The 25036-nt window shown below is 38.1% G+C and overlaps 1 protein-coding gene across 5 annotated transcripts in view; it reads left to right on the top strand.

Annotated features, from left to right (window-relative positions):
• ltk (leukocyte receptor tyrosine kinase) overlaps nucleotides 1-25036 on the top strand; it is an 83977-nt gene that overhangs the window by 17001 nt on the left and 41940 nt on the right. For 3 of the 5 annotated variants that reach the window (XM_047157596.2, XM_047157594.2, XM_047157595.2), the window contains exons 2-7: nucleotides 88-246; nucleotides 7817-7915; nucleotides 15140-15292; nucleotides 15664-15889; nucleotides 19726-19865; nucleotides 20134-20277. In XM_047157596.2, coding sequence (XP_047013552.1) covers nucleotides 88-246; nucleotides 7817-7915; nucleotides 15140-15292; nucleotides 15664-15889; nucleotides 19726-19865; nucleotides 20134-20277 — 921 coding nt within the window. Of the gene's footprint in view, nucleotides 1-87; nucleotides 247-7816; nucleotides 7916-15139; nucleotides 15293-15663; nucleotides 15890-19725; nucleotides 19866-20133; nucleotides 20278-25036 lie in introns of those variants that run through there. The other 2 variants (XM_017477193.3, XM_047157597.2) reach the window with 2 other exon arrangements.

Here is a 25036-nt window from a genome sequence, read left to right on the forward strand (position 1 = left end):
AGTTTTTAGCACATCCTTCTGGCTCCTCGTTGTCAGAGAGGAATTATTACTATTATTTTTGTGTTTTTTTTTTTTGGCTTTCCATAGCGGAAGGAGGAGTTGTAATGCAAGCTCCAGCAGTGAGCCGGACCCAGAAGACAGAGCAAGAGATAGCAGCACTCGTCTCCGGCTCCTCTTCCGGATCCATAAGAGATCTCCCGGACCTGAGACGGCTAGCGAGTCTTGTATCTTCACAGCATGACTTGAGTAATTTTTTAATCGAAAATGCTCTTTCGTGTAATATCCTTTTCATGTGTCTTTCATTTACGTCAAAACTGTGCCTTGAACTAAGCACAGACCGCATTTCTTTATATTTGAGTCCAAGTTCAAAATAAAACTCTATGAACCTCTCCATTGTGAATCTGTGGAGCTGTCTGAACCACTACCAGCAGGAAAATAAACAGGAAGTGTTTGACCGAACTCATAACAGGTTTTGCTAGGGAACACAAAAGTTTCTTGGGGAAATGCAAAAGTTTAAAAAAATATATTTTTATCCCATCCCAATTTTTTTCCACCACCATGTCCCTTTAGGGGCTCCGTACGTTCTCACATTGTGTTATTTATTAAGGATAATGCCATTAGATTTCATTATATTTTTTATATTTTTTATTTCAGGAAGGTGCATTATTAATTACGTACTGATTAGTTTTCATCTTGGAAAAAAGATTGTGGATCATGTTTCAATTTTTTGGGATATTATACCAATGATTTGGGTTTGGGATTGGGGTTCAGTTCATCTTAAACTTGTCAAACATAACAGACAACTGTTAAATGTTCCCTTTTTTTTGGCTAATCATAATTTATATTGTGTATTTGAAGGCATGTCACATGCTGTGTTGTCACAGGATGCTCAATGGGGGTTGAAATGTCAGTCTATTTTGGCATCGGCACTATTTAGTCCAGACTTTAATGTGCTAGTAAATTTTTGTTTCCAAATCTGTCACATGTCTATTTCTGTTAGTATCATCCACATCATTAAGTCTATTCTTACCACCAAAGATTGACTTCCTTTCATTAGTGGACGGATTTAAAGTTTTCATTTGATAGCCTAAAGCTCCGGATAGACAGTAAACCATGAAATACTGCTATTATCTTCTTTTTATGGTTGAGATGTTATGCTTTCTGTAATTTGTTTTGACCCATACTGTGAAATTGAGATAAGACTTTTCTCATGAAATTGTTTCTGTAAGGAATAAAACATACTGGGGCATGCTGTTATAGGAAAACAAGCTAAGACTGTGTGGTATGACTGTGGTAAGAGTGTGTTATGATGCTGCAGTGGATTATCTACTTATTACAGCATGTTCTGAAGTGTTTGTTAACACAGTGGTTTGCCTTTTATACTATAGTGAATTTGCCACTGATTTTTTTTTATTAATGAAATTCAAATTGTACTTTTTAACCATTTGTAGTTACACTGTACGTCACGTTCATTATTGCAAATATAACCAGTCATTCCTTTACCAGCCTCTTTTTTCCTCTCCCTTGAAGTTAGTAAGACAAAACTTTTCATGTTACAGAGAAAATGGAAAGTCTCTCCCATAGTAGAAAACTTATTGACACTGGAGATTTGTTCCATAAATGTTAAATAAATGTCATTAATAAGCACATTAATATAAACCTTTAAATCATTCGAATTACAGCCATCACTGTTGTCAGAACTGCTATTATAGAAAATTAATAAACACCTTCTGACCAATCAAATAAAAAAATTCAACAGCGATGTGGTGGTCTTATACAGATAAAGTACCAGTATTAGCCTGGTGACTGATTTTTTAATTTTAAATGATATATTATTTTCTCCACATTGCAGAAATACTGCAATCATGTCTAAAGAAGGAAAATGAAACAGTGGCACTAAGCGTGTGTAATTAAATAACATCACACTGATGTCTGTCTGCCTTGAACAGTCTAATTGGGGGAAAAATTAGGCCAGCAGGCAAAATAGGGAAAACCACAGACAGTCATTCAAGAACAATTAGTCTAAGCACAACATTTTCTGTGCCTGAACAAACCCTTAGGCTTTACTCAATTGACTGGAAAGTTAGTTGTGTTTTCAAATTGCTGTACTGTATTCGGGTTACCCAGTAGTCTCTACAGGGCTGCCTTGGGTGCAGACCAGACACACAACATTGTGATGTGCAGTAAACTAATTTATTTGGTTGAAAATATTGCATTTTCTCAGAGATTAAAATCACTGTATGTCCACCCTAAAGCAGTCCCTTGAGGATTTTGCAATCGCAGAAATTAACGCAAAATCAATGAAACTCCACAATATTTGCAGGAGCTTGCAATTTTTTTGAAAATTACAGCAGATTTTGGACAAGACGTTTTGTGACATCATCACAACGTGCCATGTGACATCATCACAATGTACATTCAGCCAAAGCTCCCTTCAGTTCCTGTGCATCAAACATCGGTATGGCTAAAAGGTCTCATTTACCAACAAACATCTCTGCGAAAGACCGTGCAAAACAATTTTGTGCAATTGCAGTTTTGCTAATTCAGTAGTTTTCTAAAAAGAAAAAAAGAAGAAAAAAAAACTCCACTAACTGCATCACAAATTTTGAAAAAAGACGCAGCAAAACTAAAGTTATCCTTCACTAACCCTTTTTTTTTTTTTTTTTACTGACATTGAAGAGTTTTCATGAGTACTGAAATGGGAGAGTACAGTCGCATATTTGGAATGGTTCAGGAATAGAAACAACATGAAATCAATTAGAATGTTTACCACAGTAGTCTTCTGTATTTTCACATAATTTCCAGGCTTTCAAATTAGACTGGAGCGCACTTAAAATCACATGACGTAGAGTACATAATGCCAGTTAAAATCCACATGCCATTTTAAATTCTTGTTCTTTGACATTTTCTTATATATAGTGTTGTTATCATGACTTCATGACATCATGTGGCTCAAGTGGGTTGTCCACTAATCCTAGGGTTGGCGGTTCGAGTCCCCTCTCCACATCCTTGGGCAAGACACTGAACCGCAAGTTTCTCCCACTGGCCAGTTAGTTCCATGCATGGCAGCTCTGCTTCCACTGGTTTGTTGTGTCTGTGTGAATGGGTGACTGAAAATCAGTGTATAGCGCTTTATAGAACCACTAAGGTAAAAAAAGCGCTATATAAGTACAGACCATTTACCATGTCCTTACACATTCCTTCCTCTACCAGTAGTGGATAACCATTTTACATTATCCAAGCAGTATGCCAGATTAGGAAGCAGTATCCAAGCAGTATGCCAGAAGGAATTCTGACCAATCCTGTTCTCCCAAAGGAATTCTAACTAACCCCTTATACTTCTGCAGAAATTTTTACCAATGTTATCCATGTCCTCAGTTATTATTTTTGTTTGCACCTACCCGCATTATTTTCTTAACAGACTTAAAGCAGTTTAAAGCAATTTAAACTACTGTCGCTTTGACTTCACTGAAAATAAATGAATAAATGCAGTAAATGAATCTCATTCAGCTCCGTATAAGCACCCAAATACTCCCATATTTATGAACATCAACTTTGTTTGTCTTGATTAATATCTGACCTCCTTGCTTCCACCTCCATGAAAGTAAAAATCACTCTGTACTACTGTTTTTGTGGGAGCCAGTATACAGCCAAAGGCTTCACCTGAGTCCAGCTCATATTATCAAAACCAAATGATTAAGCCTCATCTGCTTTCACTTAAATAGACATTTTTATGACATGAACAAACAAGCTGCATTTGGAAAGTCAACCGGCCAGTGGATGTGTTAGCCTTTTTAGTGGCTCACATAAAATGTGCTGAGCATCACATGTTATGTAGACGTGGGATGTCAGCAATGACAAATCCACAGTTTAAAGTCTTTTGACTATTTATTTTCAAAGATATTGCACAGTTGGTACCAACTATAAAACAAATTAAATAAATATATGCAGAAAATAAATAAAAATTAACAGGCCTAAAATAAATCTAAAAGACTATGGCTAATTTCAAATGAAATCATTCTTAACATTATATTTTGACTTAGACAAGTCTGACTTAAATTTTCATGCTTAAACTTGCAACTCTTACTTTATTTCCACCTTATTTCCTTTAAACCAAACTGTTGTTTTAACATTTACTACTGTATTGATAAACATACACCACAGGCCACTATCCATCCATCCATCCATTGTCCATACATGCTTATCCTACTCAGGGTCGAGTGGGAGCCTGGAGCCTATCCCAAGGGACTCAGGGCACAAGGCGGGGATGCCCTGGATGGGGTAGCAAACCCATCGCAGAGGACAATTGCACACAAATTCACACACTACGGACAATTTGGATGCCAATCAGCCTATAGCGCATGTCTTTGGACTGGGGGAGGAAACTGGAGTACCCAGAGGAAACCCCCAAAGAACGTAGAGAACATGCAACTCCGCATGCACACAGACAAAGGCAGAATTCGAATTACCAACAACGGAAGTGCGAGGCAAACATGCTAATCTTTAAACAATGTGGTTCCCCCGGTAGGCCACTAGCAATGCAAATATGAATAAGGAATACAAAAACATTAACTATCTGCCACAATTAGATGTCCACATAAGAATTTTGAATCTAAGAAAACAGTTATTCATAAATATCCCAGAGATGCTTTGAAAATACCTTGATGTTAAAATGACTAAGCACTAAACTGAAGATGAAGGAAAGATAGCTATCTAGCTAGAAATTTGTCAAGCTATAAGCTTATGATGATTTAAAGCAGTAGATATCTTCTGTGACCTTTTCACGGTAGGTAATTTGCATTTATATTATTTGCACTGGAATGATTGCACAAAAGTCATTGCTAAAGTAGCTAGCATTATACAATGCCACACTGTGTGTGCCATAGACACCTATCTCAGTAGCTGCATTGCTATTATCTAGGCTTGTTGCTGTCGCAAACAAATCTGAAAGTTTGGCGCATTTTCTTGCGGCTTCCTCTAATGTCTTTCTTTTTTTTTTTTAAAGCTGACCTTTTCTGCCCTTTCTTTTCTTTTTTTGCTGTCCATATTGATTAATGGCTCAGTGAACTGTCTGGCCTAACTGTAAACCTGTATATTTGTCAATTGTCATGTGACCGGCCTGGAAAGATTCAAACAATTAGGGATCTCAGAGGGCTGCATTCATTGCCTTCTGTATTGGGAAGCAGGGACGCGATCGATAGGCTTCCTGTGTGTGTGTGTGTGTGTGTGTGTGTGTGTGTGTGTGTGTGTGTGTGTGTGTGTGTGTGTGTGTGTGTGTGTGTGTGTGTGTGTGTGTGTGTGAGAGCATGTGGCTCAGAGTGGAGCTGCCCACAGCCTATGCTGCAACAAGTATTGTATGTCTAAATTTAACACCTGGAATTCTCCCAGTTCTACTAATCAGCCACTGACTTTTTACTGGCAGAAAGCTATGTGCTGTTTGTGTGCTTGTTATCTTCAAATTCTCAAATAAGTAGACTTTCCTTTGCAAAGTGCACCAACAAATAGCCAGTTGTGTTGTGTTGTGTAAGATCAAACAGTTGATCTTGGAAAATGTTATACTTACAAATATTAAAGGCCCCGAAAGGTATTAAAATAATATATTAATTTTCTTTTATTGTCTAGAGTCTGGATGATTCAGAATCTTAAAATTCCTGAGGAATAAATAAAAGCAAACAAACAGGCAAAAGAATGTTCAAGCAAAAAAGTTACCAAATATACAAAAACAACTAACTGCACAGACAAATGACTAAGAGTTTTGTAAGTTAATTGTAAAGCCTGTAAAACTTGGAAAGCAGAGATGTGCTTCAAGGCCAAGAGGTTAGGGTGCATCATGATACAGTTAAAGCCAAATGAGTATATTTCTGTGCCAGCACAAGAGTAATTTCTTGGTGATGTCTTGCATTTGATTATGGACAGAACATTCATTAATTAAGAGAGTTATAAAATGGGTAACAAAGCTAAATAAATTCCAGACTGAACAAATTTGTTATTGCAGATATGTGAAATTAGCTGATATACTATGTTGATTGACAGTTTAGAATTTTTTTCTGACATAAATATGACCTAAGACATCATCTAAAGAGAAAGTGGGTCATGCAGCAAGACAATGACCCTAAGCAAAGTCATTGTACGGTGTGAATGGTTGGGGAAGAATAAAGTTAATGTTTAGGAATGACTAAGTCAAAGTCCTGACATTAATCCAATAGAAATGTTGTGGAAGGACCTGAAGTAAGCAGTTAAAGTGAGGAAACCCACCAACATCCCAGAGTTGAAGCTATTCTGTACTTTTAGGACTTCTGATGAAAATCTGATGATGTTTTATATCATATTTATGCAGAAATATAGACAATTCTAAATGGTTCACAACTGTATGCTATATGTGCTCACACACACGTAAATCACAGTAATGCTTGAAAAGCTTGAATAGCATTGCCACTTCACAGCTCTAGGTTCCCTGAGCTCAGGTTACTCTCTGTGCAGTTTCACAGCTTCTCAATGAGGCCATGTGAGTTTTGTCCAGGCTATCTGGTTTCCTACCACCTCCCAAAAACAAAGGTGTGTGTGTGTGTGTGTGTGTGTGTGTGTGTGTGTGTGTGTGTGTGTGTGTGTGTGTGTGTGTGTGTGTGTGTGTGTGTGTGTGTGTATCTGAGTGGTGCTCTGGAGTGCACTTGGGTCTTTATCACTTTACCTCTCTTTCTATAATATTATTTAAGTGAGTAATGATACTTAGTGCAATATCATTAAGGAGTGCTGAAAATAAAGACACACAGCGTAGCTTTTGCATCTGTAAGGACTTCTAATGGGCAAACACCTAGAGTCACTAACACACAAATTGTGTTGTGGAGGGAGTCCCAATAGCCAACACATCTGTTCCTATTACTGACCAAAAAGTCATAGATTAGTTTTTGATTTTTAATGTTGTAATTTATTATCTTGTAAGGACATGAGGAGTTGAGATGGCAACAGTCATTTGTGCTTGTGCTTGTGCTTGTGTGAGTGCTTATCCACAACATATGGTGAATAAGACATTAGCAGATCGTATGTGAAAGATATTACTTACAAACAGCCATTGTGACTGAACATTTTTTCTGTTGCAACAAAGTAGGCAGACATCTGATTCTCTTTGTGTGATTCATTACATCTTGGTCTTTGAATGCTATTAGTTTTGATTCCTATTTGACTGGAATAGAAACCTGTAGCCACTCAGGCCCTTTGCCAACTGAAGACTCTTGCCTTATGCAGTGTGCTTAGTGGTGCTCTAATGCCTTAATAGGTCTGTGGTACAGCACTTGCAGCTGATTTTATCAGGAGAAACCTGCTGTAAATATGCTGCTTCTTACAAGTGACCTTCAAAACATACTGTATTGGATGCACTAATTTGGTTATGTATGCATCGCAGTAACTAGATGTGTGGAATGAACTGTCTTAAATCCACACGGGTGCTGAACGTGACCAATCATAGATGTGGAGAATTCTGCAATTCTTTTGAGACCTTCCCATCTTTGTAGTCTTGTAGTCACAATGAATTTGACTTCCAAGCAGAGTGTAGTCCTTGGTGAACAGGAGCAAAAAATTTTTTGCACGTGTCAGACATCTGTGCTTTTAATTCACAGATCAGACTCAGTAAAGGTCCTTGCATTCTCTAAACTCTTCACATCAGACATTGATTTGCTTTAGCTGTCATTCCTTTAATGAATGCCAGTGGATCAATGGGCCTTTTTCAAGTAAAAATAAAAGGCTTTAAATTGTTAAATTGAGTAGTGCTCATGTTTCAACTATTATATGGCTCTATCTCTCTCTGTATCTCTCTCCACAGTGATCAGGATCAGTCATGCTCTCTTGGATAGAACTGTAGAGGCAAGTTTTCCAATGCAGTTAAATCCTCATCACTCAAGTCCAGCAGAAACAAGCCAAGGTAAAGCACTGGCCTCTTTTCCACTTCTGCAATAGGAACCTGGTTTAAATTAAGAAATAAAGACAATGAATTATATGGTCAGGATTAAGCAAAGGGAAATAGTACGAATAGTCGAAATATCACAGTTTTTCATCCAGTGTATGTACAACCCCAGCTCCAAAACGGTTGGGACTCTGTGTGTAAAATGTAAGTAAAAACAGAATGCAATGTTTTTCAAATCTCATAAACCCATAGGTTATTTACAATATAACATAGAAAAGATATAAAATGTTTAAATGGAGGAAATGTACCATTTTAAGAAAATAAATAAGGTCATTTTGAATTTGATGGCAGCAACACGTCTTAAAAAAATTGGGACGGGCAACAAAAGGCTGGAAAAGTAAGTGTTACTAAAAAGAAACAGCTGAAGGAACATTTTACAACTAATTAGGTTAATTGGCAACCAATCTGCAAAAAACTGCATCTACAATTTGTGGAACAATTTCAGAATAATGTTCCTCAACGTAAAATTGCGAAGACTTTGAATATCTCATCCTCTACAGTACATAATATCATCAAAAGATTTTGAGAATCTGGGGAGATCTCTGTACACAAGGGACAAGGGCGAAAATCTGTACTGCATGCCTATGATCTTCGGGCCCTCAGGCTGCACTGCATCAATGGAAATCACTGCATGGGCTCAGAAACACCTCCAGAACTCAGAACACAGTTCATCGCGCCATCAACAAATGCTGGTTAAAGCTCTATAAAGCAAAGAACAAGCGATATGTCAACATGATCCAGAAACTCCACCGTCTTCTCTGGGCCAAAGCTCATTTAAAATGGACTGAGGCAAAGTGAAATGCGGTTCTGTAGTCTGGCGAATCTAAATTTTTCATTCTTTTTGGAAACCATGGACGCCACATCCTCCGGACAAAGAGGAGAGGGACCATCCGGCTGTTTATCAGCACTCAGTTCAAAAGCCTGCAGCTCTGATGGTACGGGGGTGCATTAGTGCCTATGGAATGGGCAGCTTGCACATCTGGAAAGGCACCATCAATGCTGAAAGGTATATACAGGTTTTAGAGCAACATATGCTTTCATCCAGATGACGTCTTTTTCAGGGATGGCCTGGTATATTTCAGCAAGACAATGCTAAGCCACATATTGCATCTATTACAACCGCATGGCTTTGTAGTAGAAGAGTCTGGGTGCTGAATGGGCCTGCCTGCAGTCCAGACCTTTCACCAATTGAAAACATTTGGTGCATGAAATGAAAAATACAACAACGAAGACCCAGGACTGTTGAGCATCTAGTAACCTGTATCAGACACAAATGGGACAACATTCCTCTCCCAAAACTCCAGCAACTTGTCTCCTCAGTTCCCAGACGTATACAGACTGTTGTTAAAAGAAGAGGGGATGCTACACAGTGGTAAACATGGCTCTGTCCCAGCTTTTTTGAGATGTCTTACTGCCATCAATTTCAAAATTACCTTATTTTTTCCTTAAAATGGTAAATTTCCTTGGGTTAGGGTTAGGGTTTTTGTGACTATTCTTGCAGCTCATTAGTAGTATGTAAAACACTGACTGGCTATTCTGCATTTATTTGATCTGTCAGATAAATTTCGCATTACAGAACATTGGAAATAATACTAGAATAATACAAAGACCCACAAAAAAGCTCAAATTTTTTGCACTGATTTGCATTATTTTGCACAGATTGAAATACACCATGAGTTTTCACAAGTTTGTGAGGACTCATAGTGTGAGCATCACATCCATATGTGAGCCTCAAAATGTTGCTACAAAGGTGGAAGCATGCAATTGTTTTGAATGTCTTTCTATGCTGTAGCATTACAATTTCCCTTCACTGGAACTAAGAGGCCCAAACATGTTCCAGCAAGACAATGCCCCTGTGCACATAGTGAGGTTTAAAAAGACATGATTTGCCAAGGTTGGAGTGAAATAACTCAAGTCGTCTACACAGAGCCCTGACCTCAACCCCACTGAACACCTTTGGGAAGAATTAGAACACCATCTGTGCCTTAGGCCTCCATGCTTGACATGAGTGCCTGACCTCACTAATGCTCTTGTGGCGGAATGAACATAAATCCCCACAGTCATGATCCAAAAAAGTGGAAAGCCTTCCCAGAAAAAAATGGAGGTTATTATAAAAGGAAAGGGGAATTAAATCTGGAATGGGATGTTGAAAAAGCACATACTGTATGGATCTGGAGCGCTTAGTGGTGGCTTAGTGGTTAGCACGTTTGCCTCACACCTCCAGGGTCTGGGGTTCGATTCCTGCTGGGGCCATGTGTGTGTGGAGTTTGCATGTTCTCCCGTGCTGTGGGGGTTTCCTCCGGGTGCTCCGGTTTCCTCCCCCAGTACAAAGGTTGAAGATGGATGGATGGATGGATGGGTCTGATGGTCAGGTGTCCACAAACCATTGGCTATGTATTGTATCTGTTGGTTCACTTATGTTTGTTTTATATTCAACTGCTAATGAGAAATGCAGTCATGTGGAAAAAAAATTCTTGGCTTTTTTGACATATTTGAACAAGTAAACAGTTGATCCTCTTTGAAACAGTGGCTATTAATCAAGATGATACACTATCAAATGACACATAAAATTGACATTTTGTAGTAATTTTCACATTTTAAATGAACAAAAAAAAACAAAACAGATCAGTCACATGGAGTAAAAAAGTAAGTACATCCCTACATTTATCATACCTTCGAATCTATAAAATTTTAATCTGTCATGTCAACGTAAGCCAGCGACTCCATTTTCCAGAATACTCCACTAACTACAACCATAACCGATGACAACTACACTTCCCACACACGAGGACGAACACGTGCTCCAGAGTTCTGATTATAGACACCTGTTCTCAATCACATACACACCGACACACTCCTCTTAAGAGATTTTCACACACACAGAGCAAATTGCAAAGTATATGCTCAGTTGCCTTCTGTCTCTGTCATTACCAAGCCTTGATACCGTATTTGTTTATCTGGTTTTCACTTTGTTCATGTTCCTGACCTTGTCTCTTTCCCTTGCCTAGTTTGGACTGTTTGCTTGATCTATTGACCCTTCCTTGTCTGAGGTATTGATTTCTGCCTGATCCTTTGGACTTTATATTATTAAATTGGGCGTTATATTATTGACCTGTCGTACCTGCACTTGCTTCCATCTGTGCCTCCATTACGTGACAGAATCACGTGTTGAAGACTGGGTGCCAGTGATTAGAACCTGCTTATGGAGTGCAGGTGGAACCTGTCTTATTTATACCCCTCTTGTATCTAGTGTCTGGTGTATCCTTTGTTATTGAGGTGTGTGGTGTCATCGTGACAAGATCTAAAGGGTTCTTTAAGGCCTTCAGGAAGAAAGGTTATGGATGCCTATGAGTCTGGCAAGGGATTTAAAAGGCTCTCCAAATTATTTGAAATATATCATTCCAGTGTAAGGAAAATCATCTACAAGTGGTGCAGATTTCAATGCCATTTTGCCCAGGACTGACCATCCCAGCAAATTCAGCCATAGAGCAGACTGTCTGATGCAAAAAGAAGTCTAGAACTGCAAAATTTCATGATAGTATCTGCTAGTAAGTCTTGCAGCTGTTGGTGTCAAAGTGCATGCTTCTACAATCAGAAAAAGATTGCACAAATTTGACCTGTAAGGGAGATGTGCCAGGAAAAAGCCTTTGCAAGACTACAGTTTGCCAATGAACATATAGGCAAATACCAGGCCTTTTGGAATTATCTGCTTTGGACAGATAAATCAAAGATAGAGTTGTTTGGCCACAGTAACAGCAGACATGTTTGGCACTGGCCAGAGACAGCTGTTCAGGAGAAGCACCTCATTCCAACTGTGTAGTACAGTGGTGGAAATGTTATGGTTTGGAGTTGCTTCACTGCCTCAGGGATTGGAAAGCTTACATTCATCGATTCAACTATGAGTTCTACATCATATCAAAGAGTGCTTGAAGATAATGTGAGGCCATCTGTCCGGAAGTTGAAGTTGAACCGAAAGTGGACATTTAAACAGGATAATGATCCTAAGCACACTAGCAAATCCACCAAGGAATGGCCCAGAAAGAAGAAATTGAGAGTTATGGCATGGCCTAGTCAAAGCCCAGATTTGAATCCCATTGAAATGTTGTGGGGGGATTTGAAACAGTCAGTACATCCAAGAAAACCCTCAAACATCTTGCAACTGAAAGAATATTGCATGGAAGAGGGATCAAAAATTTCAGCAAGCCCAGTTACTCTCAAGGTTTCTTCCTCATATCGTCTTAGGGAGTTTTTCCTTGCCACCATCACCACCGGCTTGTTCAATACAGATAAATTTACACACTTAAAATCTGTATCCTGTGTTTATATGTTTCTGTAAAGCTGATTTAAGACAATGTCCATTGTTAAAAGTGCTATACAAATAAAATTGAATTCAATTGTATTGAACAATTATGCAAAGTGCCTACAAGAAGTTATTTCTGCTAAAGGGGGCAATACTAGCTTGTGATTCCAAGGGTGTACTTATTTTTCCCACAGAAGAATATCACATCTACTGATATTTCTGTTGAATAAATGATTGAAAAAGCTAATTTTGTTCAAGTATGTCAACTTTATTAATAGGCACTGTTTCAAAGAGGACCAAATGTTTGCTTGTCCAAATAAGTTGCAAAAAAGCCAATAATTTCCATAGGGTATACTTATTTTTTCACATGACTCTATTAGGTACTGCAAATCTGTCTGTATTTACAATATCTTCACTTGCTAAGATATCAGCACTGTTGGTGTTTTAAGGTTTAAGAATTAGTAGATGTTAATCAAGTATTTATTGAATGACATAGTTAAATAAGGTTGTAGATCTTTTTGGAATTGGTTTCCCCAGAAGAATATTTTTACTGCACCCACAATCAGCAACGTAAAGATGTTTGTTTATTTTTCTGTGGCTTCTTATGAACCATAAAATGAGTATTTATCTTTTGGGACACACACTGTAGATTTTACTACCAAAGTGTTATGTAGCAACAGGCAGAAATAATGAACATATACAGTATCTCACAAAAGTGAGTACACCCCTCACATTTTTGTAAATATTTGATTATATCTTTTCATGTGACAACACTGAAGAAATGACACTTTGCTACAATGTAAAGTAGTGAGTGTACAGCTTGTGTAACAGTGTAAATTTCTGTCCCCTCAAAATAACTCAACACAGCCATTAATGTCTAAACCGCTGGCAACAAAAGTGAGTACATCCCTTAGTGAAAATGTCCAAATTGGGCCCAAAGTATCAATATTTTGTGTGGCCACCATTATTTTCCAGCACTGCCTAACCCTCTTGGGCATGGAGTTCACCAGAGCTTCACAGGTTGCCACTGGAGTCCTCTTCCACTCCTCCATGATGACATCACATAGCTGGTGGATGTTAGAGAACTTGTGCTCCTCCACCTTCCGTTTGAGGATGCCCCACAGATGCTCAATAGGGTTTAGGTCTGGAGACATGCTTGGCCAGTCCATCACCTTCACCCTCAGCTTCTTTAGCAGGGCAAAATACGTTATGATGCTGGAATACTGCCCTGCGGCCCAGTCTCCGAAGGAAGGGGATCATGCTCTGCTTCAGTATGTCACAGTACATGTTGGCATTCATGGTTCCCTCAATGAACTGTAGCTCCCCAGTGCCGGCAGCACTAATGCAGTCCCAGACCATGACACTCCCACCACCATGCTTGACTGTAGGCAAGACACACTTATCTTTGTACTCCTCACCTGGTTGCCACCACACACGCTTGACACCATCTGAACCAAATAAGTTTATCTTGGTCTCATCAGACCACAGGACATGGTTCCAGTAATCCATGTCCTTATTCTGCTTGTCTTCAGCAAACTGTTTGCGGGCTTTCTTGTGCATCATCTTTAGAAGAGGCTTCCTTCTGGGACGACAGCCATGGAGACCAGTTTGATGCAGTGTGTGGTGTATGGTCTGAGCACTGACAGGCTGACCCCCCACCCCTTCAACCTCTGCAGCAATGCTGGCAGCACTCATACGTCTATTTCCCAAAGACAGCCTCTGGATATGACGCTTAGCACGTGCACTCAACTTCTTTGGTCGACCATGGCGAGGCCTGTTCTGAGTGGAACCTGTCCTGTTAAACCGCTGTATGGTCTTGTCCACCATGCTGCAGCTCAGTGTCAGGGTCTTGGCAATGTTCTTATAGCCTAGGCCATCTTTATGTAGAGCAACAATTCTTTTTTTCAGATCCTCAGGGAGTTCTTTGCCATGAGGTGCCATGTTGAACTTCCAGTGACCAGTATGAGGGAGTGTGAGAGTGATGATACCAAATTTAACACACATGCTCCCCATTCACACCTGAGACCTTGTAACACTAACAAGTCTAATTGGGACCAATTTGGACATTTTCACTTAGGGGTGTACTCACTGTTGTTGCCAGCGGTTTAGACATTACTGTCTGTGTGTTGAGTTATTTTGAGGGGACAGCAAATTTACACTGTTATACAAGCTGTACACTCACTACTTTACATTGTAGCAAAGTGTCATTTCTTCAGTGTTGTCACATTAAAAGATATAATCAAATATTTACAAAAATCTGAGGGGTGTACTCACTATTGTGAGATACTGTATAGATACATCAATTCAAATCAGGTACTGTTTTTGTTGGCTGGCACATTTCAGCAAAATCACATTAATGTCAAAATAGTTAAAAGCTGTCTTTTATGAACCCACAGTCTTCTCGAAAAGTTGCCTGTGCCATTGGATCTTCTGTGAATTATATGTTTTTAAAGTCATGAATTAGGTCTTTGTGTGTGTCTTCAAACCATAAATTGTGATTTGATTGCTGTTATTTCGCAGAGAGCACCATTCTCATTTTGCAAAACTGAAGCATTTGAGGGAATACTAACATTTTTTAGTATTCCAGTATGTATTCCAGTAGTAATACTAACCGGAAATAGAATAAGCATACATATGCTTTTTTTTCTACAACAGAAAATCTTGGACATGTGACAATATTATAGTTGATAAGCATGGCTGGTCAGTGTGAAGATATTTCACTGGATGTGTAGCCAATGTAGATTAATTTCCATGCTCTTACATCTAACACAGACATTCTTTGTGCAATAGTTCAGCTTTTTCAACCACCCTGATAAAACGTATGTCTGAATGAGTGTGTGGGTTGTGTTCTCTTTAATGTAGCTCTTTTTTTCCACCCACAGCCATTACCTCGTGCGATTTTGAATCTCCTTGTTTCTGGAGCATATCCAATCACAGTGCTCGCGGAGACTGGTATGTCACATCACCTCAGGAACACTGGGCTGGTCAACAGAGTGTCCAACCAATCACAGATCACTCTATTGGAGATTCTAAAGGTATCTTCTTTAAAATACATGTCTAAATAGCATTAATTAAAAAATATTACTATTACACTCAATAAAGATATTATTCTGAGACAGACATGAGAGGATACTGTATCTTACCAACGTTTACCATAGCTGTTTTTATTCTACTTTTCATTAACTGAGTTTATATACAGTAGTAAAAACAATTCAGCTTACTTATTCTTTCCAAAAGGTTTTGTGATGAATTGTGGGTGGTTTACATAAATATCTGTTTTGAAAAAGCATTTATAGGCTTTTGCAATTTCTGTCAGTTTTTCTGCCAGTTATTGTTTTGATTGGAAAAAATGCTATTTGCACTGATAAGTGTTTAAGAATCCACTCCTCTGCTTTCTTTCCCAAAGGTCACTACCTAGTTTTGAGGCCTGGCTCTGCCCTGTGGGCTTCTGGGAGTTGTACATTCCACATTGCAAGTCCTGTAGTGCTAAGCAGTGGCCCACAGTGTCGGCTTCAGTTGGCTTGCTTCCAGCCAGAACCGAGAACAGGAAACTTGTCTGTCTCCATAAAACTCACAGATTCTTCTGTCATCAGCTCACTGACTTCTGTCAGCAGGGGAAAACCTGGCAATAGGTTAGAGTCAATTTTTATGGTTTTACACAGTGGTTTAAAGAATTACTGTCATAGTAGTTTAATTACATTTTTATTCAATTAAATTGTAGCACTTTTAGCAACAGTCATTGGTATAAAGCACCTTTACAGAAATCAAGATTTTTTCTGACCAAGCCACAGGCAACAGTGATAGAAAAACAGAAAAACTCTGAGACAACATGAGAAGAAACCTAAAGAAGACCTATCAAAAGTGACATCAGATAGTCAGTCCTTTATGAACCCATAGCTGTCTTTTATTAAACCAGTTTTCTTAAAAAAAAAAAAAAAAAAAAAAAAATTGCCTGTGCCATTGGTTTTTCTGTGAATGTCATTCTTAAAGTAATGAATTAAGTCTTTGTGTGTGTCTTTGAACAGTAAATTGTGTTTTGATCGCTGTGTTATTTCAGAGAGCACCATTCTCATTTTGCAAAACTTAAGAATTTGAGGGAATACTAACATGTTTCTTTAAAACTTGAACATAGAGTGAGAATACATATGCTTTTTTCCCCTACAATAGAAAATCTTGGACATGTGAAAATTATTATAGTTGATAAGCATGGCTGGTCAGTATGAAGATATTTCACTGCATGTGTAGCCAATGTAGATTAGTTTCCATGCTCTTGCATCTAATGCAGACTTTCTTGTGAGCAATAGTTCAGCTTTTTCAACCACCCTGAATTGCCAGAAAGGTACAAATAAAGTGGAGGTAAGCTTTGCCATAACCCACTGTCATCACAGTTTGATTTTCCATGAAAGGTTTACACAGTTTTTCTGTGGAATTGTCCAATATAATGGGTAATGCAAAAGATAGGTGCCAAAGAATAGCAATATATATTTAAAAAATGGTCTAAATGTAAACATAGCATGCTATGACTTAGTCTTCAGCAGATTAGCTTATACCAAACATGGACATAGCAGTTATTGTTATTGTAGTAGCAGACAGGTAAAGTGTATAATAGTGACAAGACATTAAATACTATATTTTTTATAAATACAGTAGCAGCAAAAATGCAACAGAGTCAATGCAGGAATGTGGTAATATTGCAACGGGAGTGGGGTGGTGTTCAGTTCAGAGTGTGTGTGTGTGTGTGTGTGTGTGTGTGTGTGTGTGTGTGTGTGTGTGTGTGTGTGTGTGTGTGTGTGTGTGTGTGTGTGTGTGTGTGTGTGTGTGTGTGTGTGTGTGTGTGTGTGTGTGTGTGTGTGTGTGTGTGTGTGTGTCAGTCTAGTCTCTGAGTATTGTGGAACCTGATGGCTTTGGGGGAAGAAGCTGTTACACAGTCTGGCCGTGAGGGCCCGAATGCTTCGGTATCTTTTTCCAGACGGCAGGAGGGTGAAGAGTGTGTGTGTTCCCTCAGAACAGATTAGCTGTTCTGAGGGAATTTGGAACTGATTTTGGAGAGATTTGTACTGATTTGTAAGTTGGCCACAGAAACTGTTAGTGCACACACAAGTATCTGAGATACATGTTTGTTTTCAAATTTTTGAGAGCTTAAACTTGAACTTTTGAAACATAAAACTGCAAGTTAATTTTTTTTACATGGGTTGTGCTGCTCCTCTGCATGGATGAATTCAATGGTTTGAGGTGTTTCTATGGGTTGTATATTAGCTCCAATATGGATACAGTTTCCTTGGAGTAAAGGTGAGCTGCATTCTCTCACAGATAGCAGAAAATAAGTGCAATTTACTACACTGACCATAGCAAAAAAAACAACAACAACAACATAGGAATCTCGATACCTAGCTGAAACAAGCGAACAAGTGGGATAATGTTAGCTATTGAGCTACCTATTGAGCCGCTGAAATGTCTGACCTGTTCAGCAGAAAAAAAGCCATCTCTGTGTCAACCTTCAATCCCTTCAGATCTCTGAGTTGTCACCACCTCTCAAAAGCCATGCTAATATTTATTCTCGTTTTAGCACGGGCTCTCTCGCTTTCCCTTTTTGACTGCAGGCTCTATGCAGTTCGAGGCTTCTTGGTTTTGACAACAGCTGATTCCCAAGATGTCAACGGTGATTGCGTTTAGAACTATCCAGATTAAAAGCCGCCATATAGGTGACAAGTTTAAACTCTATGCAACTCTTGTAAGGACAAGCTACAACCACTTCACCATCCTCAGCACCCTCACACACGATATAGTAGCCGGGTCTTCTTCTTTCTGGAACAGAAAGGCCAAATGATGTCAAACTGACATTTCCCATGAAATCCGACAAATTATAAACCATTATTAAAAGCTTAAAGTTGCGAATCAGAGTTAGGTAAGGAGACAGTTTACTAATAAAACAGAATACTGTTTTATTTATTTATTTATTTATTTTACATACTTGCTCAATAATTGATTTTTGGACCAAATATAACACAAACTAGCACCTTGAAGTTCAGTTAGTGCTTGTTGGTTATTATCTGGGACCATGTTGGTTAAGGTATTTTTTTTTCCTTTTAAGTTTTCAGTTATCAGCTATGGCCTTCACTATGAGTATTTCACATAAGATTTGTATCATACTTCATACTTCACTCATGTTGTACTAGAATATATTTCCAGTGATTAATACAGTTGTATGTTTTATTTTAGTTTTAGGGAATGGTTTGGTCAATCCTGATAATGACTAATGATTGAAAGTATAAATTATATATGTAAGCTTTAGCATTTGCACATTTAGATTATCTGGCATTAAGTCTCACTTTGCTCTGACCACCAACAGTAGCTCGGCTCTTGCTCTGTCACTGGCTTTCCATTGCTGTTGTTGATTTGATTGTTAGACCTTTACAAAGGGATTGATGTATGAGAGAACAGGTTGCACAAATGAACAGAACACTGACATGCTTTGTTTAGTAGCAGAACCAGTGTTCTGTAAATAAATCAAACGAATGTCATCTGAAAGTCTTGTTATGGAAATGTGCTCAGTATTGATTTCCTTATGCTGGCCGAAGCTAGACCAAGATGAATAAATGCATTTTGTTTCTAAAAGTATCTACCAATATGTCTTTGTAATTGGCTTTGACAGATGGCTTGAAATGGGCTGTGACGCAATGCAATTTGGAAAAAGGCAGTACGATCATAATGGAGCCAATACTCTTATACACACTGTCTGTTTAGTACTAGAGACATCACTTGGGGTTTGTATGGCCCAGAGCCTAAGACCGTACAGTGCTCCATCACACAAATCAGATTTAGTGGATGCACAAACTGAAGTCTAAACATTATGAAAAAGGTTCAGCTGAGTTACAATCCAGAAGTGACTCTGAAGGTAAAGTAATACTAAAGGTAAATTTATATAAATTGTCATATTTTCAGGAGTACATTGTTTTTCAACACATTGAAGTCAACACTTCTTTGTCTGGATTATTCAGTGTTGGACAATCCTTGTGTGCCAAACTGGTGGTAAGGAAAATCATGGAAATACTTAGAAGACAAAGCATCCTATAACATTTTAATGCATTTAAAACATTTTACAATGCCGTACATTTAATTACACACTAATTCACAAAGATATGTGAAAGCTGTTGTAGTTGTAAATACGTGCAAGTGGTTTGAGACAGAAAAACACATAAAAAGATCCAGACTGTTTGCAGTACACTTTCTAATGATCAGCAGGTTCACAAATCACCCAGGAATCCAGTGTTTATGTACTGATGTTACTGATTTAGTTAAAATAGAATATTACATGTCTTTGTTGAATGCATAATCAGTAATTGACAAGACAACAGTCCAATACCATTTATTAAGTCATTTAATGGTTGAATAAAAAAAAACATTAAAAAAATAATATAATCACATTTGCATTCACATATGCACATGTTTTTAATCTTTTATGGCCCAGGGCATCTTGGGAAGTATTGGAGGCATCGATTGGGAAAATGAATGAGCCCTTCCAGGTAACAGTGCACTACACTTCTTGTAGTGGTCACGATCTTGGACTGTTGGCCATCGATTCATTGGAGCTGAAGGAATGTAACATGGGTGAGTGTTTTATGATCTGTTAAATAAAATGCGAAGTAAGTTATTACACTGCAGCTATAGTCTTTGCATTCCCTATGCTTTGGCAGCTGGCTTCCATTTGAGACAAATATACACTTAATGTTTCTTATCCTCTAAGATCTAAACCTAAGGAGTTATTGGTTACTTTCCTCTGCATCTGAGGTCTATGTGTCCATTAGTCTATGTGTTTTAATTCATGTATCTGTTTCCTTTGCTGAAACCTTCTCTGTCTCCCTTTACATCTCCACAGAAAGCAGAGATTTGGAAGAGATGGCTCCAGACTGTGGGGAGAACTCAGCTGTTCGTTGTGATTTGGGCGGCTGTATAGATAAAAGCAAAGTGTGTGATTTCCACAGTGATTGCCCTCTAGGCGAAGATGAAGGATTCATTTGTGGTGAGTTGGACAGTGCTTTTGAAAGCTTTCATAGGTCAGTGGAGGCTTGGGACAATATATCATTGTGTGACATCTGTTCTGTACCCTTAGGTGTAGCAAATCAATGTACAAGAGTGCCAGAATTAAAACCATGTCAACCATACCGTAGCCTTTGCATTTATACCATCATTTTGAAAAGATCTATCTAGCATGTAATTGATCTGAATCCTTACATGATAAGGCGAAAGTTAGAACTGGACAATGTGTATGGTGGCCTGGGAAACCCTTCACATGGTCAAAATGTTGACATTTTATTCTATATAGATTTGAAAACTATAACCTCCAAAAATACTCTACATGAAAAAACAACATTAGTGTTCACATTGTTGTTATTATTATTATTATTATTATTATTATTAGTAGTAGTAGTAGTAGTAGTAGTAGTAGTAGTAGTAGAGTAGTATTAAGTTTTCAGTAGTAGAGGTATCTCTTTGATTATCAGCATCATCTGTTTCTGTCGCTCTGTGTCACCTGGGATAAAAATCACTCTCCACATTTAAGCACCAGCCTTATTGTCATGCTTTGTTGATCTCTGAACTCTGTTCTTCTTACCTCAGTGGGGAAATAATCACTAATAGATTCAGTATGTTCTGTTATGTAGGCCAAATTTTTTGTTATTAATGGCTTTTTATTAGGTCATTTAAACATTAAAAAAAAAAAAAAAAAATCTCTACTGATATCTGCTCAGAGTGTGTGAGTATTCTTCTCTGTTTTGTGTCTCTGATGATGTGTCAGATATAGTAACCAACAAAATTCAAGTGAAAAACAAATAGGAACATTTTTAGGGAGGAAAAAAAAATACTTACAATAACTTGGTTGCGTAAGTGTGCACACCCCATAACTAGTACTTTATAAAATGACATTTTACTTTTAATATAGCAACTTTTGGGTAAGAGGCTACTAACTTAGCAAATCTTGATTTTGATTAGATTTTTGGAGGGACTTCCTGTTCTTGGTGATGTCACTGTGGAGCCCCATTTGCTCCACTTGTTGATGATGGCGTCCATGTGTCCCATGGTGCATGTAATGTTTTGGAAATGTTTTGTACCCCTCTCCTGTTCGATACCTTTCGACAAGGAGACCTCGTACATGCTTTATAAGATTTTTGTCGACCATTGCTTCAGCAGTCCTGAAACCAAGAAGATGTCAACAAAATCCTAAAGGAACAGCTGATCTTTATTTAGGGTTAATCAGAGGCACTTTAATGGATGATAGGTTTATGATAATTACTTTTGAACATGAGTTGTGATTATTGAATGTAATTGGTTAATTTGATGAATGTGATTGGTTAATTTGGACTCAGTCACATGCCCCATTAGTGTGCACATTTATGCAACCAGGTTGGTTGTTATATGGGGGTGCACAGTGGCTTAGGGGTTAGCACATTTGCCTTGCACCTCTGGGGTTGAGGGTTTGAATCCTGCCTTCACCCTGTATGTGCATGTTCTCCCAATGTTCTGGGGGTTTCCTCCGGTTTCCTCCCCTATGTACTGTAAGCTGATTAGCATTTCCATATTGTCCATAGCGTGTGAATGTGTGCAATTGTGCCCTGTGATGAGTTGGCACCCAGTCCAGGTTGTCCCCTGCCTTCTGCCCCGAGTTTCCTGGAATAGACACCAGACTCCCTGCGACCATGTGTAGGATAAGCGGCATGGATGGATGGATGGTTGTAATATCACATTAAAGTTTGAAAAAATCTGATATGATTTATCTCAGTTTTTTTTTTTTTTACATAACAAAAATAAATAAATAAATAACACATTAGCTGACCAGGACAAACTGTCATATAAGTAAAATTTAACCTGTAGAGTGTAAAATCCAAGTTCTCTAATTTAACTGCTACCCCAAAAGTTCCAGCTCACCCTAAAAACACAACTTTATAATTTATTGTCATTTATTTGATAGCCAGCATAAAATGATTACTCCTTTATGAAATATGCCAGATCACTCTGGGCAGTTTGCATTTCAGTGTGAAAGCACACTTAAAGGTTATGGAACACTCAGAGTGTTCTTGTTGAGTTACTAGCAAGCTGTGCCCCACATACATTAGCTATATTAAAGTTTAGGCTGTAATAGATTGGTGAATTATGTATCCTGAGAATGCTTTGCCTTCATTGTCAAAGTACCCTGTTATATGCATTTATGCATATGAAGCAAGAAGTCTGGATTAAAAAAAATGTATGTAGTTCTTTGACCTCATGCATTCAAACATCTGCATGTATGCAGTGCAAATGACAGTAGATATTATCAGTTGATCTTAGTGTGGCTCATATGAATTAGCAAGTTAAAATGTGTAGGAATTTAAAAATATTTGATTATAATTTACCTTTTCATTGCACGTGTGAATTTTGAACCTGTTCTTTCTTGCTAATGGTTTCTTGCCACTGCTCTTTGCCATTAGCCAAAAACATAGCAAGCACTCAGTCAAGACAGTTCATAATTTAGATGCAATCTAAATATAGCACTCACACAGAAGAAAATAAATATATCTAGCAAGTAATAAAATTTCTCAGCCGTAATGAAGTAGAAGGGGTCTGGGGAGGAAGATCTGGTAAAATGTCAACATTGCTGTGTGACTCCTGTCACTAGACGTTAAGTGTGTTTCTTTAATTTATTTAATTACATAATTTATTTAGAATTTTTTTGTTTTTCTTTTATTTATTTTGTCATTGGCAATTAGTTCTTCCCTGTCTTGTAACAGCTACCAAACTGGAAGGCTATTAGCTAAGCCATGTTTCCTCTGTGAAGCCCCAGAATCTTTTCATGCAACATCATAGGACAGTTGAATGCATTTGCAGGAGATCACTAACATCCCCCTTCCATATACAGTACTGTGAAAAAGTCTTAGGCACCCTAATTTTTATTTTTTTTTTTAAATACAAACCGCGTCGTAAATGTTTTTTATGACTTCTGCAATATTGAGTCAGTAAAAAATTTTTTAGATTCCAAACATTACTTTTCCATAAAAAAATTAACTGTTACAGGAAAATGTTTGTGTGGCAGTAAAGAAGGCAGCATATTACATAAAATACCACTTTTCTGACCAAAATCATAATGAAGTTTGCACTGGTTTATCTGCAACAACAGAATCATATGATAGCCAAAGCCTCTGGCAGATTCTCCAAGATGCTCAGAAAAACTTACCAGCTAATTTCCTTATAAAACTGCACCAAGTGTACCTGAGTTGACTGATGCATTTTTAAACAGGAAAGGGTTCTTACACTTAATATTGACTTTGTTTACTTTATTACTGTTTACTGCTTTTAAGTGTGGATTGTTTTTACATACAAATATTTAATTTAATTAATTTTGAAGGCATATTTTCTTTATAACATTTCTTTGCATGTGCCTAAGACTTTTGCATAGTACTGTACATGAGCTCGCAGGATATCTAGTGTTACCTAGTTGCACATGGAAGAGCAAGAGATGCCTGTTCTTCTCAGAAAGCAAGGCCAATTACACTCTCTTGACCTTCTGGCCATGGATGACTTTAGTTTCGAACTGACCAAAGGGGACTCAGGGCATGAGGCGGGGGACACCCTGGATGCAGTGCCAACCCATTGGTGGGCACAATCTCACACACACTCACAGACCCATAAATACACTACGGACAACTTGGAAATGCCAATCAGCCTACAACGTATGCCTTTGGACTGGGAGAGGAAACCAGATTACTGGAGGGATCAAACCTCCAACCCCTGGAGGTGCAAGACAAACGTGCTAAACGCTAAGTCACTGTGCAAACCCTGCATTCATGTGAAAGGACAAATAAAGGACAGCATTCAAAGATATAAAATATTTGGTATTTTATCATGGATCCCAGAGATATGCTAAATTGTTGGGTAAAAGTTTATAGTGTTGACAATCTGATTTACTCTCCCTCTGAATAGGAACAATTCTCATTACATCCAAAATGTGCTCACATTCTTCAATGAAAAAAGAAAAGCTGAAACTGGAGGAATTCAATTCCCAAATATCCACATATCCTTCTTTAGATGCACCTTAGTTGTTACCGCAATAAATACCTACCCCTAATTTGTCCTGTCGAGGCTTGGACAGTTTTTTTTTTTTTCCCCTATCTTTTTTTTCCTTTTCTTTTTTTTTTTCTTTTACCAGATATCCATATAGGGATTTAGCTTAACTGTTTAGGTGTGTTTTAGTTAATCTTCATAGCAGTCTGACATGTGCATCTGTTGCTCATTTGCTTTCCACCTGTGTAACTTTTTAACTTGCATGTAAAACGTTAACACTCTCCAGAGTCTACAATGCTCCAATAACAGTTACTGTGCACTAGGTATTAATAATTTTAATGGTGATTTTTTTTTTCTGAATTTTGATGACTGAATAAATTTAAGAGATTTAGAGAGAGTAATCCCTCTAAAAATTTTTTATTAAGAATACCCTGCCAGAGCTATTAAAAAATTCTTTTATTAGCAAAAAGCACTTACATAAAGGGAGGGAGTGGGGGTTGGATGGGCGGGGGGATTTTTTGCTCCTCTGAGAGAGAGCTCGGCTTCCGAGAATGAACAGTGAGATATAAGCACGTTCTTTAGTTCCCCCAAGTACATCTCTTCTAAGCTTAAAATTGTAACTGCACCAAATTTGCATTATGTCTTTTGGTGTTGTAGGGCAGTAGGTGAGCGTAATTTACTACAAACCTTTACCAGCCTCACATTAGTTCCATAGAAAGATTGTGGGGATAGTGTATACAATGCACTTT

This window comes from Ictalurus punctatus, chromosome 9 (genome assembly GCF_001660625.3).
Source record: "Ictalurus punctatus breed USDA103 chromosome 9, Coco_2.0, whole genome shotgun sequence".
NCBI classification, from domain to species: domain Eukaryota; kingdom Metazoa; phylum Chordata; class Actinopteri; order Siluriformes; family Ictaluridae; genus Ictalurus; species Ictalurus punctatus.